Raw genomic sequence first — 13,992 nt, 5'->3', positions numbered from 1 at the left:
CAAGTATAATTCCAACAGTATTTTTAGGAGAAATATAATTTTACGTTTTTGTAGTATTAATTGACCCCAAAATATATATAAAAGCTTTAATTTGTTTCAACTGTCGGAAAAAAAAAAAGAGTAGATGAAAGCCATATATATATATATATAACTTGAATAAATTGTGACAAAGAAAATCTCTCTTTTCTCTGCTGATTTTGAGACGAGATCATCAAACAATCCAAAAATGCATGAAAAACTACAAAAGATTACAAATGAAAGAAAAAAGAACAGCCCTTTCTCCTAATTTGGGAGGCTTCGACAACCATACAAAAAGAATGTACTATGTTGTATGTGCACTTCTTCATTTGCCTGTCCTAATTATAGTAGGCCTGAGGAGGCCCTTCCAACCGAATGTAGTCATACATCACTCCTGCGAAAGGGCTCGACCCTCTTGCTTGCTTGAGATATATCGTGTTTCTCCCGTTTACTAGTTGAAATCCTGATAAATTAATACTATATAATCGGTATTGCCCGTGAATGCCATGTCTTGCAATCGCGTTGTCCCTCCCTATCCGTTGTGTTGTGAAAAGAGGGCGATGACCGTAAGGGTTGTTGATCCATACCTATAAAGTAGACAACTAATTACTATTAAAATAGACTAAGATCTAGACTCCATTTGCTCCGTGCACTCAACATTTGTGCAAGAATTATGACGGAAAAATGTTTCTTTATAAGGTTACAAGAGCCCCAAATTGCTGATAATGTCAGAAATATTTGGATTAAAGGAGATAAGTTGAAACAGAAAGCACATACTTGTATTTCAGCGAAGTTAGCAGAAGCCAAAGCCAGCCTGAGTGTATAAGTTCCTCTCCTGCTGACATTTCTTACATCGAACAAAATCCGCCATGTGGTTGGTGTATAGTTGTTGTCTATGTTTCTGGAAAATACATTGTTGGTTCAAAGTTAGCAAAAAATTGTCCGTTTATACTTAAAAAAACATTATAGTAAAAATAAGAAACAGGTGAAAGTTTAGTACCTGTTAACATGAGCAAAGAACCAGTCTTTACGATAATCACTGATGCCAACTGTATAAACTAAATCTTCGGTCGGATACAAATCTGTGTATCTATCCCATAGCCCGTATTGCCTAAACCTGGATTCGGACATTATTATTAGTTATTCTGTTAGAACAAGGAAAACCTTGTTAGTGTCTTAAAGTATAGAGCTTACTTGTCTTTATGGTTGATGAACAACTTGTTTACAAGGCCTGGGGCCGGATCAGGTATGTAGAATTCGGCTGCAGAACGATCAGGGATCCCGATTTCCCAGAGCGTTGGACCGTGTCTTGGAGGATCGTACACGAGATCACCTATTCCAACTTTGCTTCCTGGTACAATACACATAAATCATTTTGCAGGGTAAACAAAAATGACTACAGAACAAAGTGAACTTAAATGCATTCTAGAAATTAGAAAAATACCAGGTCTGATTATAACATCTATGTCGTGTTTGTAGTCTCCGATGATCCCTGGAATCGATGCGTATAAGTTGTAAGTGTCTGCTCGGACACCTTGTATCGTGAAGTAGCCCTTATCGTCAGTTCGTGTCCAAAATTGATAACCCTGAGACAACATTAAGATGGAACCAAAATTATGTAAAAATTTCGATCATTCTGTCTGAAATGATCCAGATTTTGATATTACAAGAAAGCAACGTTAACCTTAGTTTCTTCTTGCCAGGATCCAGCATTTCCAGGCGGAGCCAATCCGACGTAAGCTGATTTTGCCGGCATAAGTTCTCTACTGATGTACCTGTCACGAACTAGTAATCGACCACTGATGGTACCTCGTTGACTGGCATGAGGAAAATCCACTGACATCGGGAAATCATACGGCCATTTCTTGGTTTCTTCAGACATCTGGCAGTGTAAAACCCAGGTGAAAAAGGTTTCATTTTAGGTGAAGAAAGAACTAAAATGCCAAGAAACTGACCTGTTTTTTAGCATCTTCCCAGAGTGCATTATTTGTCGAACCCGAGTTAAGGTAGATGAAAACAGGACCAAAGACCTTCTTCCAGGCCTCTCCATTGCGCAATCGAATTCCAAAACTCGGACCAGCATAATGCCCACTAAAGAATATCTGTCAGGTTGCAATCTGAGTTAGTCTTTTTGACAGATTAATGATCAACAGTTCGTTTTTTTTACTAAAACATGTATGTAACAATCTTTTTAGGACATCCTTGGAAGACTCACAGCTAAGGAAGTCGGGCCAGCATGTGATGTGAGGTCCGGTTTCACAGGTCCACCGGCCCGGAACTCATCACTGGGAGTTATCACCCAAAATCCGACACGTGGATTAGAGCTAATCCACCCGTGGACACGATTATCCTTGTTTTCGCACGAGTACTGGTATTTGTCATCGACCTAGTTATTACATTTTCGAACAACACGTTAGAAGAAAAACATCAAATTCTTGGATAAACCAAACGTAGTTTATCCATCCGTGTTACCTCTCCTTTAAGGTTTGGATTTCCAGGATTTGTTAACAAAACAGCTTCTCTGTAATCAAGAACATGGCCTGCTGTCCTGTCGCGGTCCGATGGCATGATCCTTTGCTTGTCATCCGATATAGCCATGTAATGGAACCTAATCATGCAACATTCGTCATTCAAACAACTTCTTACAGCTTTTAAGAATCATCATGGTTTACAGAACATGAATTGATCTTACATGTCCTGGTGAAGCTTGAAAGCGATTCTAGCTTCATCGACGTTTAGATCAGGCCATCCTTTCAAGTGCTCGAAAATTGCATATGAGTAAAAACCTGAAACTCCACGCAGGACTATGAACCTGGAAAATCATTACAACATGTTCAATTAGTACTGTTACATTCTTTCTACTACAACTATAAAAGAACGTTTACGTCCTAAAATGCACCTTTTATCGATGTTGAGGGGGACGACATTGTTGCCAAGGGAGACATTCCATGTCTTTGTGAAAGAAACTTCAACCTGATCCTTAGTCTTTGCTACAACCTTAAAGCTTGTACATTGGAGCCTGCACAGCAGGAGGAAGACAGATATCATACAGTTCAGATTAAGCCAAATTCAATTTGGATTAGAATTTTCCCTGATAAATATGAGATTCTTACGTGTCGAAGAAACTTTTGCCTATCTCTGGCCTGCTCCACACAATGTCCCAATAGCTGCAGTGCAAACTCAGTTAGTGAAAAAGGACTGATGTAGCTCGGATTGGATTTTTTATTATAAATCCTATTGCATTTAACATTGATCTATGGGTCTTTCTAGAAAAAATGTAATAAATGGAGTTAAGTAATTTTAGTATTTATTAAATGTAATAAAAGATTCAATAGAATATATAATAGAAAATTCAATTTGAACATAATTTTTCGTTAATGACAATTTTAGTCTTATTAATATAGAACAGTGAAAATTTAAATCATATACGACTGTTTTTAGGCAATTTTGTGCTCTTATTTTAAAATTTTTGCATGTTGAGGATAAAAATGGCTGGAATTTGCTAAAATAGTCGAAAAAGTGCACCTATTTAAGATTGGTCGCATACATGTACACATGCATTTTTTTCTGTCATTTTAGCAAATTCGGATTATTTTCGCCCTCAATGCATGAAAATTAAAATTACAAAACAAAATAGATTTGTATACTAAAATTGCCACTCCGCCATATTTATAGGACTAAAATGATAATTTTTCTTTTTTGTTCCTCGAAGAAATGGATTTGAACATTGATTGAGGTCCGTTTTTCTTAATTTTATTTAAATTAGACATACTTAGAAAAAATCGAATCGATTTGCTAGTTTACTCACCCTCGTTGTGTTTCTTTAGAGCGATACTCAAGTACGTTATTGATTCCTTTGTAGCCGATGCCTGTGATCATGCCGCTCGGCTTTAACAACGTAAGTTTAACGATGCCATTGTCTATCTCCACCTGCAAAAATTGATTAATTTCATAGATTATAAATCACAGCAGCTTAAAAACCATTATACATCAACACCGTCTATCATGATTATATGAAATCGATGCAAAAAATTTAAGTTTTGATCATGATTAATCAACATTCGTAATGGTTTTACTTATGGTCAAAATATATGCCACAATTTTTAATTGTAGTAAATATTTTGATCTCACCGGCAGAAACAACGACTAACAGTTATTGCACAATCATGATTAATTTTAATTATGATAATTAACCAAAGTGAAAGGAGATATTTCTCTCTAGTGCATGAAGAGGTGAAGAAAAATATAACACAAAAGGAAGTCAAGTGAATGTCATTACTTTTATGTAATAGAAAAGTTGTACTTCATGAATTTTGGTCTTACATGGTTGTCCAAAACTTGGAGCTTGACTGGAGGTGATGACCCTTGATTACTCTCTGGATTTCTCCTGCAAAAGTGTATACTTCTTTATTAATCAATAGAGAATAAAGAAAGTAGGGGGAGAAAAAAGGCTACTCCAAATTTAATGGGTAAAAATGAATATTTTCAACCTCTTTATGCAACAAATATTTAATAATTTTTAATCATATTATTGAAAATTTTATTTTGATTCAACTCAGTTTAAATAAATTATATTTATTTTATGATTGATGTATATTTTAAGTAAATTGTTCAATTAGAAACATAGATCAAAAAATAAAAAAAATCACACATTTGATTGGTCCAATAATAGTCAAATTTGACGAGGGCTAGAATTTTTCTCATTTCATGGCGATCTTTTCTGCCTGCATCTATAAGAGAAATATGTACGTAGTATATATGTTTTTTTTTTTTTCAGATTAATGAATTGGGCTAATTATTAGACAATCATTAACAAATAAGGGGTATTGGTACTTTTCTAAAGAGCGAAATGGTATTTATAATTATGTCGTACTTCAGAGAACTCATCGTAATTTATCCTAATAATGAATTAAAAATTCAAAAGTGGCAGTTTTCTGTTGTAATAAACTTCTCCACAAACTAAGATTACGTGGGCAAAAAATTCAAAGGCGGCAGGTTTCTGTTGTAATGAACTTCTCCACAAGTAGGATTAGTTATGAAAAAGAATGTGTCTTTTGTCCCAAGAAAAAGAAAAAGGGTTATGTGTGGTTGGACGCCTACTTTCCTATTCCTCAACACGACTGCAACTGCTCCAGTACAAGATAACCTATATTGTTCTGGAGACCACCACCTTAATTTCCAACTCCACGTATACGCCAATCAGAAATTACATTTGTTAGACGACTTATTAATTTTAGAAGGATATTTATAAATTTTCAAATAATAAACGAATATTTTATTATGATAAATTAAATCTCATAAGAGCCCGCAGTAATTTACTTTATAAATTTTCGTTTGGGAACAAATGATTTGTGTAGCACGAGGTAGTGGGCATTGGTTTCTTATGTTATGTGTAAATCTAAACTTTGAGTAGATCTAAGTGATGAACGATACTAGGAATAGAAAAGAGAAGAAGCAGTATTTGAGGAGTCTTGATCAATGGAACATGAAGCAAGAAATGTGTAAGAGAAATTTCAGAGGTAAAATATATACCTGTGTGCATGGATCTTGGTGCTGCAATCGACTAGCAAGAATATGATCACAAGACATCCTAGTATTGACAGCCCTCCACCCATCTCCATATTTGCCACCACTAATCACCCTGTAATTGCACACACAACATATATATGCAGCAAATTAATTTAAAACCCCAATCTCTCCATACCGGGCATGGAACTCTCGTAATAAAAGACAACCTTTTTCCATGTTTCACTTGCATCTAAGAATTACATAAAAATTTTACGACAAAATCCACCGTGCATGATTATAACATACGACCCTTTACACGTTCCATTCGGCGACTATGTATTTTAGCATATCGAATATGTGGATAAACTGAAACAACCGAGACGAGAAACTACAGAGAATCAACATCGGAAAACACTAAACAAGAGTACCTGAGGGGACGTCGACGAAGGAACCCCGAGCAATTAATCCAACATATATATATATGTATCACAAGGTGGTTAATTAGCTGCTTTTATCGATCGATGGAGCAGTTGAGTCCTTGCAGGATACGTATAAATAAAGACACAAAAGAAGTAATAACTAAGAATGTTTTATAAGACTCCTGCAGTAATTCTTGTTAGTAACACAAACTGCAGCTCCAAGTCGGGCAAGAACTCTTTGTTTAAGCCTTTGAAATACCAAAGACATATATATGTATATATATATATTATGAGGATAGTGAGGTGGTAAACGAAATCCCATCAAGACTTGGAATATTTTTGACTTTGGGTTTATATTAGGTATGTATTTAGGATGTCTGAATTCGCAGTTTGAAACACGTTTTATTCATATTAATTTCTGTAATATATAGCAAAATTAATACACAAAAAAGAGAGAATTGTGTAGAAATTTTTTACCTAAATTAGATTTTGTCGAATCAAACCAATCATAGAACAATTGTGCTGGTACACTCGATCGATCACTTTTCTTGAACTATATATCGATTAGACGATAAATATATTACAATTGTTGTATAATTAATTTAAATCCGATGAATTGTGTATATATATACACGTAGGTAGCAGACATTGAGGAATTTGATTTTTCTCGGAAGATTAGTGAGTTTAATGTTAATTTGGTGTAAATAATGTTGTAAGTGGAATAGAAGTCTAAGAAAGCACCAAATTTGTCAAATGTTATCTGGAAGTCTGCCTATTGGTGGAATTTGGGTTGCTGTTTAGGCGAGTTGGGCGGATTAACTTCGGCAGCGTCCCAGTTAATTATTTCTCCTCAATATATTTATATATATATAAACCTTATCTTTCCAGAAGGAAAATTGTTTATTGTAAGAATATATAATTTTATCCAAAATTGTTTTAAGAATATATATTTCACTATTCTCTAAGTAGACTAAATATTGAATTTTATACAAATTAATAAAAAGTAAAAATGTTTAGGAATTTACTTTTTATTTTTCATTCAAGATTTAATTTAATATCATATTCCACGTCCACATTATACAGAAAGGAGAGTATTACAAGTCAAGGCATGAACAATGTTTTCTTTTCATCAGTTCGTGAAGTACATTAGTAGTTATTTCTTAATAATAAAATTTACTATTTAAACAAGATTTAATACACCAAGTACTTCTAACATTCTTAATTGATGACGGACATCCATAAATAGGTTTTTTTTTCACTATTGTGATCAATTTTGTGTTTTCTTGATTTTATAAATTATATATATATGATATTATATACAATTGGATCATAATAAAAAAAATATCATATTTTCCTAAAAAAAAAATGTTGTAAGAATATTTTCATCTTTCAAATAGATCGAGGCTTTTGCATAAAGAAAGAGTAGGTGTTATAATAATCCATGAAGTGAAATTTATAAATTTTAATTATTGAAAATTCATTGATTTTATTTTAAAAGAATTAATTAACTTTCACATATTTGAAATTTGAATAAAAATATAATTTTTAATCATAATTAAATTAAATCCGTGCAGAGCACAGGTTATATTCTAGCTGTGATATATTCATAGGTACATCAAAATTTATGATTTCGTATTTAATTACCTAAATTTCCATGTTTGCAGTCAACTTACAATATTTCTTCTCGAAAATTGGCTGCTAATAATTAACATTAATTTTATTTAACCCTTGACTCAATAAACTGATTTTCCGACAATGGAAAAAGGGACTCCCGTTTCCTCGGGAGCTCTGTTTCCACTCTTATAATTTTCTCTTTGTAATAAAAACATGTTTTCAAAATGTACCAAAACATGTGTGGCAGACTTTCTTTACCCAAAAAACAAAAAAACAAGAGAGAGAATTTAAGGTCATGTCATTGAAATTGACACCATTTTTCCAAATTAAAATTGGACGATGATTAGTCAGAATTGAAATAGTGAGAGTCGTGAGAATGATTACTTGTTAAATTATTTTTTCAATTAAATCCATTTAGAACAACTTAAACTATATATTATTAATTGAAATAAATCAATTATAATAATTCCTGTTGAATATCAATATTTAACAAAAATCATTAAAATTAATCATAGCTATAGTATCAAATAAATTAAATCTAACCAATCAAAAATATCAATTTCTAACAAAAATTATTAACATTAATCATACCCTAATTTAATAATATCAAATAAATTAAATCGAACCAACACCTACTATGCAATAAAAACAACATCTCAAGCATAAGACGGGGTTCAAACCGCCAACTAAACTAAGCCTTATTGACTAGGACAATATTTTTAAAAGAAAAGTAATCTGGGCTTAGGGAAAAAAAAGGAATAATTTCTACTTACTCAGTTTTTTAATTAAAGAACATATCTCGTCAATTATAATTATTAGAATTTAATTATTATATTTTAATCTTTTATTAAAATTATTTTACGTGTCGAATACGACTGCAGTTATTACACTTTTATTTTTCTGTCTATATACATTCTAAAATATCATTTCCATTTCTTCAAAATTACTTTACACTCACTATTTTTAAGGGGGGAAAAACACTAAAATATTGATAAAATGATCGGACGGCTAACAATATATCTGACTGGATATATACAAATCAACGGATAAAATTGAAGTGATACACAACTATTGAAATAGAAGGGAAGCTGATCTCGCCTTCCTCCACATGTTTTGGATGGTGAAGGGACGTGCATCTCTCAAATTCAAGAAATACAATGATTCAAACTTGATCAACTCTGACTTCTATACAATTGAGGGTAAATTACAATCAATTTTTATAGAATTTGGCATAATTACGAATATTTTTTTATTATTTGTAAAATTGTTAAATTTTCTCTAATTTAATTAACTGCCGTCAAACAATTACCTCAATCCGATAGGTTTTCATCTATTTTTTATGGTGAATTGATCAAAATATCCTTATGGAATAAAAATTATAAATTTTTTTTATTTTTTATTTATTTTATTTTTTATGGACTAAGTAGGTATTTTTTTTATAATTTTTAAAATTCTTTCATCCACACCGTTTGATTTTTTATAAGTTTTTAATTTTTTTAAAAAATAAAAAAAATACAGTAAGGGCAAAGTTGACAATTTCATATCTCCATTCAAGAATTACATAATTTCATCGAATATTAGGAGGATATTTGTAATTTTTTAAACAATGAGGGGGTATTCATAATTATGACAAACTTTAGGGGAGGTCATTGTAATTTGTCCTATAATTTATGTATTAATTAAAATAAGTTTTACTCAAATAAATTATATGATGAATAGTGAATTATTCTTGTTATATTATATGATTAGTATACAATTTAAATAAAGCAGTTAATTATATGATAAGTATGGTGGATATTGTGTGTGAGCTGTATTTATTATTATATCTCAACATAATTTATCAAAATGCATTAGTAATTGATACATCGTGAATCATTTTTTTCTAAAGCCCAAACGCGTGAAAATGTATGAGGGTAATTTGAAAAAAGATTTATTTGACTTGCAATAAGCAGTAATAAGTCAATTAGGTGTAAGTATAGATTTTTTTTTCTGATTTTCTTTGTGAATATAAGCAAATTCGGTTAATTTTGACTAATGGAGGGACTTATTTGTCAGACGGAAACAAACCTCAGGAGTGCTAGATGTAATTTTTCAAACCACATGAAATCTACGTATAATTACACCAAATCTCAGGGAAGGAGAATCTAATTATCCCTTATTATAATTCGCCAGCATTAAATATATTTGGTTTGCATTACCTTATCTCGATTTTGAGCTGATTTAGCTTAGACCTTTCAGCAAGTCTAACGATTATCTATTCTAAGATTCCAAACTCCTCGATCTTAGACCCCGATAAAGAATTATATTTATAAATTTACTATTTTACCCTTTCGTTGGAATAACAAGTTGATCGCTATAAGCTACTTTTGGATTAACAAAAGGTAGGGACGTTTTGGTACCGTGGGTACCTTTTTCTAAATGTGTGTTATTGCCTGATTGGTAATTGGTTGGGAACTAATCGAATAATGCAAATTATCCCAAAAGTGCACCCATGCATGCACAAAGGTGGTTGCCGGCACGAGAGTGCGCGTTCACCCAAAAGGATTTGAAAATAATAATAATAATTTAGAAATAAAGAATAATGAAGATTTTTTAATATTTCAAGAAAATAAAGTATATATAATGGAGTTTGAATCGATTAAATTTCAATGATAGCTGAAGAGTTTGTTCGAGTCTCAATAAATGAAAACAAAATATAAAAATGCAAAATTAACAATTATCCGAGGTCCGACTCGTTATCCAAATAAAATTATACTTTTAGTCCTCAATTTTAAAAAAAAATTTAAAATAATCGCAAATTTGAGAAAATTCGACACATTTAATTTTATGATCATATTTTCGTAAAAAAATAGACGGCTAAGGACACATTCAATGCACGTGTTCGTTAGCTTGACTACTCACAAAATGATGGACATGCACATTGCATGTGTTCTTACCGTATATTTTTTAACAGAAACTTAGATATAGAACTAAAAGCGTCGAGTTTTTTAATTTTGGAATTTCATAAAGCATAGAAATAAATGCATTCAATTTTCTCAATTTTAACCATTTTGAAAATCCCGTAAAACAGATAACGAAAGGTATTAATTTCCCCTATCCTATAAAATTAAAAATATAATTTTACCCGTTATCACTGAGACCAAAGCTACGTCCTAACTAGATATATCGAAAAATGAATGTCGGGCCAGCAGAAAACTAAAGCTAATTAGACTCCGAGTCTAAAATTCTTAAATAATTATTTATTTTTATGATTAAATCGATAATAATCTGAGAAAAAAGGGATTATTCAGGACAGTCTGATCAATGACGTTGCAGTTTCTTAGCTTTTCACGAATATTGAGTTATAAAAAATCCATAATTAATAGTCAAAAGTCGTGAATTAAAATACCGTACAGGTTATTAACCTAATAATGTGGTGAACTAACAGGTCTTGATTCAGATGGAGTGGACCAACAACATTTTAGGCCACTACATAAAGTTATTAACCTAGACCCCCCAAATTTTGTTCATCTAGTGCTAATTGAACCAATAATTAATATACGTGTAATATAATTATGTGATTGACAATTTTAGTCTTTTATTAAGATCAGGTAACAATCCCAAGGCGTCCGTAAGGGGTATGAGGGAATCTATATGATGATGGAGATCCTAGGCACTTTAATGGGCAGCGAAGACTACGAGACGGCGGCCATCGCTCTACCAAAGTCTAACAGGAAATAAGACAACTCAAGGATCAAATCAAAGGGAAACTCCCGGAGAAGAGACCATGAGAACATTTCCGAGCCCTGTGGTTTAATAGTTTAAATTTATAAGTACGAAAAAACACTTAAGAATGTTAAATGATGAGCAAAATTGAATATTAATGTAAATTATTTTGCTAAGATCAGCATTTTTCGTTTAAATCATAACGAAAAAGGTTAGGTGTAAATAATTTTTTTTTAAATGTTAAATATAATCTCAAATTTTTTGGGGAAAATATAATTTCATACTTTGAAAAGAGGGCTAAAAGTAATTTAGCCTAAATTGAATCCTGAAAAGTACAATTGACTCAATCTTATCATATGATTGTCAAAAATCCCATCATAGGGGCTGAGAGATTTGTTAAAATTTAAATGGTCAAAATTGAGCAATCACAAACAAAAGAGAGGATAAGAATTGTGGAAAGGCAGGTTGTACTTGGTGTAGTGTTTTAGGGTGGGGCTTTCATGAATACCTATTCACTACTTGATACACTGCACACATTGTACCATTTCATTTAAGAAGTGGATATGCATATATAGACATGGATAATGTTGGATTCTCAGTGTAATGCCATTGGGTAGAATGCAGCTCAAATTTTATGATTATCCACATTTCTATGTTTTTTTGGGATAATTGTACTCTCTCACGAGATTTAGTATAATTATACGTAAATTCTTTATAATTCAAAAAATTATATTTCACACTCCTGCCATTTGCTTTGGTCTAATAAATAAGTTATTTTGTTAGTCAGAATTCATCAAATTTGTTGATATTAGTAAAAAAAATCTATATTGACTTAATACTGATTTATTACAGGTCAAATAAGTTTTTTTATGATCAAATTACCCTCGTACGTTTAATGCATGTGAGGAGGTAATATCTTTACCGTTGTAAGAATAGTTTAATCGAAAAAAAATTGTTTAACCTGCAATAAATTTGTAATAAGTTAATTGCGGGTAAATATTAATTTTAATTTAATTTTTTTGTTGATATCAATAAATTCAATGAATTTTGACTAGTGGGTGGACTTATTTGTTAGACGGAAGCAAACCTCAAGAGTGTTAGATGTAATTTCTCAAACCATGAGGAATTTCTGTATACTTACACCAAATCTCAAGAAATGAGAGTGTTGATATTACCGCTCTCGCCCAACACCGCCCCCCTTCCCAACAATTATTTTTTTCAAAGATGAAGTGGATCTCAAAAATAAAAGGTAGAATCTGTAATTTTGCATCCACAGGTTAGAAGAAAGGAAAAATGAACAATCTCATGTAAGGAAGGAGATGGAAGTGAGATACATATCTCCATTTTTTCAAAAAGAAAAATAATGTTTCAATGGAGGAAATTAATTGCAAACCAAGGGCATACTTGACATGACACCCATAGAGTTTGGCCTATATATATAGGCACTAATTCGATTTTGGTCCTTAATGTTTTGCGTCTTTGATATTGATTTCTAAAGATTTCATTTTTTTATAAAATTGATCTGGCCGTTAGTTTAACCAATCCAAATGGACAGCTATCTCTCGTGCAAATTGAATTGAAAGGAAAAATTGGCCTTTGCTCCCTTCCATATATACGACTGACGATTGATCAGTTTGAAAAAAATAAAATAAAATAAAAGGAGAGTGCAACCTCTTCTACTGAAAATCATGGCAAGTCAAAGAGTAGTAACTAATGTCAAGAAATGGGCCAAAAATTTCAAAGTTGATTATACATGTATACTATTTCTGAATTTTAACTCTTAATTTATATATATATAGTAGAAAAATAAATATAAGTGTGAAAGGTGTGCTGACGAATTAGTGCGTAGGACATGATTGTGAAGTTTAATGAAACCCATGCATGAAATTTCAACTGCTACATAATAATTTCTTCATTATTATATCTCAAACTTGTAATTTAAATCATTTAATGACATATAAAAAATAGAGATAATTACACTTTTTTTTCTCCTAAAATTTAGTATAATTACATATAAATTTTTTGTGATTGGAAATTACATGTAGCACATCTGAGATTTGCTTTTGTCTAACAAATAAATCCCTTTGTTAGTCAAAATTTACTAAATTTGTTAATATTAACAAATATATATATATAAACTGATATTTATTCTCGATTGACATATTACAGGTCAAACAATTTTTTTCCAACTGTACTACCCTTATAACGGTGAAAAACATGTATTAACGCGTAAAGACGTGTGAGGGTAATTTAGTCAAAAATTATTTAACCTGTAATAGATCAGTAATAAGCCAATCAGGGGTAAAATGTATATATATATATATATATATATTTGTTAATATCAATAAATTTGGTGAATTTTGACTAACAAGACACTTATTTGTTAACAGAAGTAAATCTAAAGGGTACTAGATATAATTTTTCAATCACACAAAGTTTGTGTAATTATACCAAATTTTAGGAAAAGAAGATAATTATCCCAATAAAATATGTATAATTATGTTTCCAAGATAATCTGAATTTCAGGGCATTACGCGCATATACCAGAGTGACGTTACGTTGCATGAGACTGGTCTTGTTAGATCTGCAAGAAAACAAGATCCCTGCATGAATTTCAAGTAAAAAACAATCATATTATCCCCCAATTTATCAGGATGGTTACATAATTTATTATGAAATAATTGAATATATATTGAAATAATTAATTTTTGAGCAGGTGATTTTAGGG

General features: G+C 31.4%; 1 protein-coding gene across 1 annotated transcript; it reads right to left on the bottom strand.

Moving 5' to 3' along the window:
- LOC105176420 (rhamnogalacturonate lyase) lies at window positions 165-6,207 on the bottom strand. The gene is made up of 16 exons (XM_011099216.2): window positions 5,955-6,207; window positions 5,551-5,659; window positions 4,342-4,405; window positions 3,827-3,948; window positions 3,132-3,185; window positions 2,918-3,037; window positions 2,711-2,830; window positions 2,491-2,626; window positions 2,234-2,404; window positions 1,974-2,120; window positions 1,703-1,900; window positions 1,463-1,604; window positions 1,213-1,369; window positions 1,019-1,135; window positions 796-919; window positions 165-605 (listed from the first exon to the last, which is right to left on the bottom strand). The coding sequence occupies exons 2-16, from the start codon at window positions 5,637-5,639 to the stop codon at window positions 357-359; spliced, it is 2,010 nt and encodes a 669-aa protein (XP_011097518.1). The 5' UTR covers window positions 5,640-5,659; window positions 5,955-6,207; the 3' UTR covers window positions 165-356.

Source organism: Sesamum indicum, linkage group LG13 (assembly GCF_000512975.1).
Source record: "Sesamum indicum cultivar Zhongzhi No. 13 linkage group LG13, S_indicum_v1.0, whole genome shotgun sequence".
Lineage (NCBI taxonomy): Eukaryota > Viridiplantae > Streptophyta > Magnoliopsida > Lamiales > Pedaliaceae > Sesamum > Sesamum indicum.
Note: the sequence above shows the minus strand (reverse complement) of the source record. Positions and strands in the feature narration are given on the sequence as shown.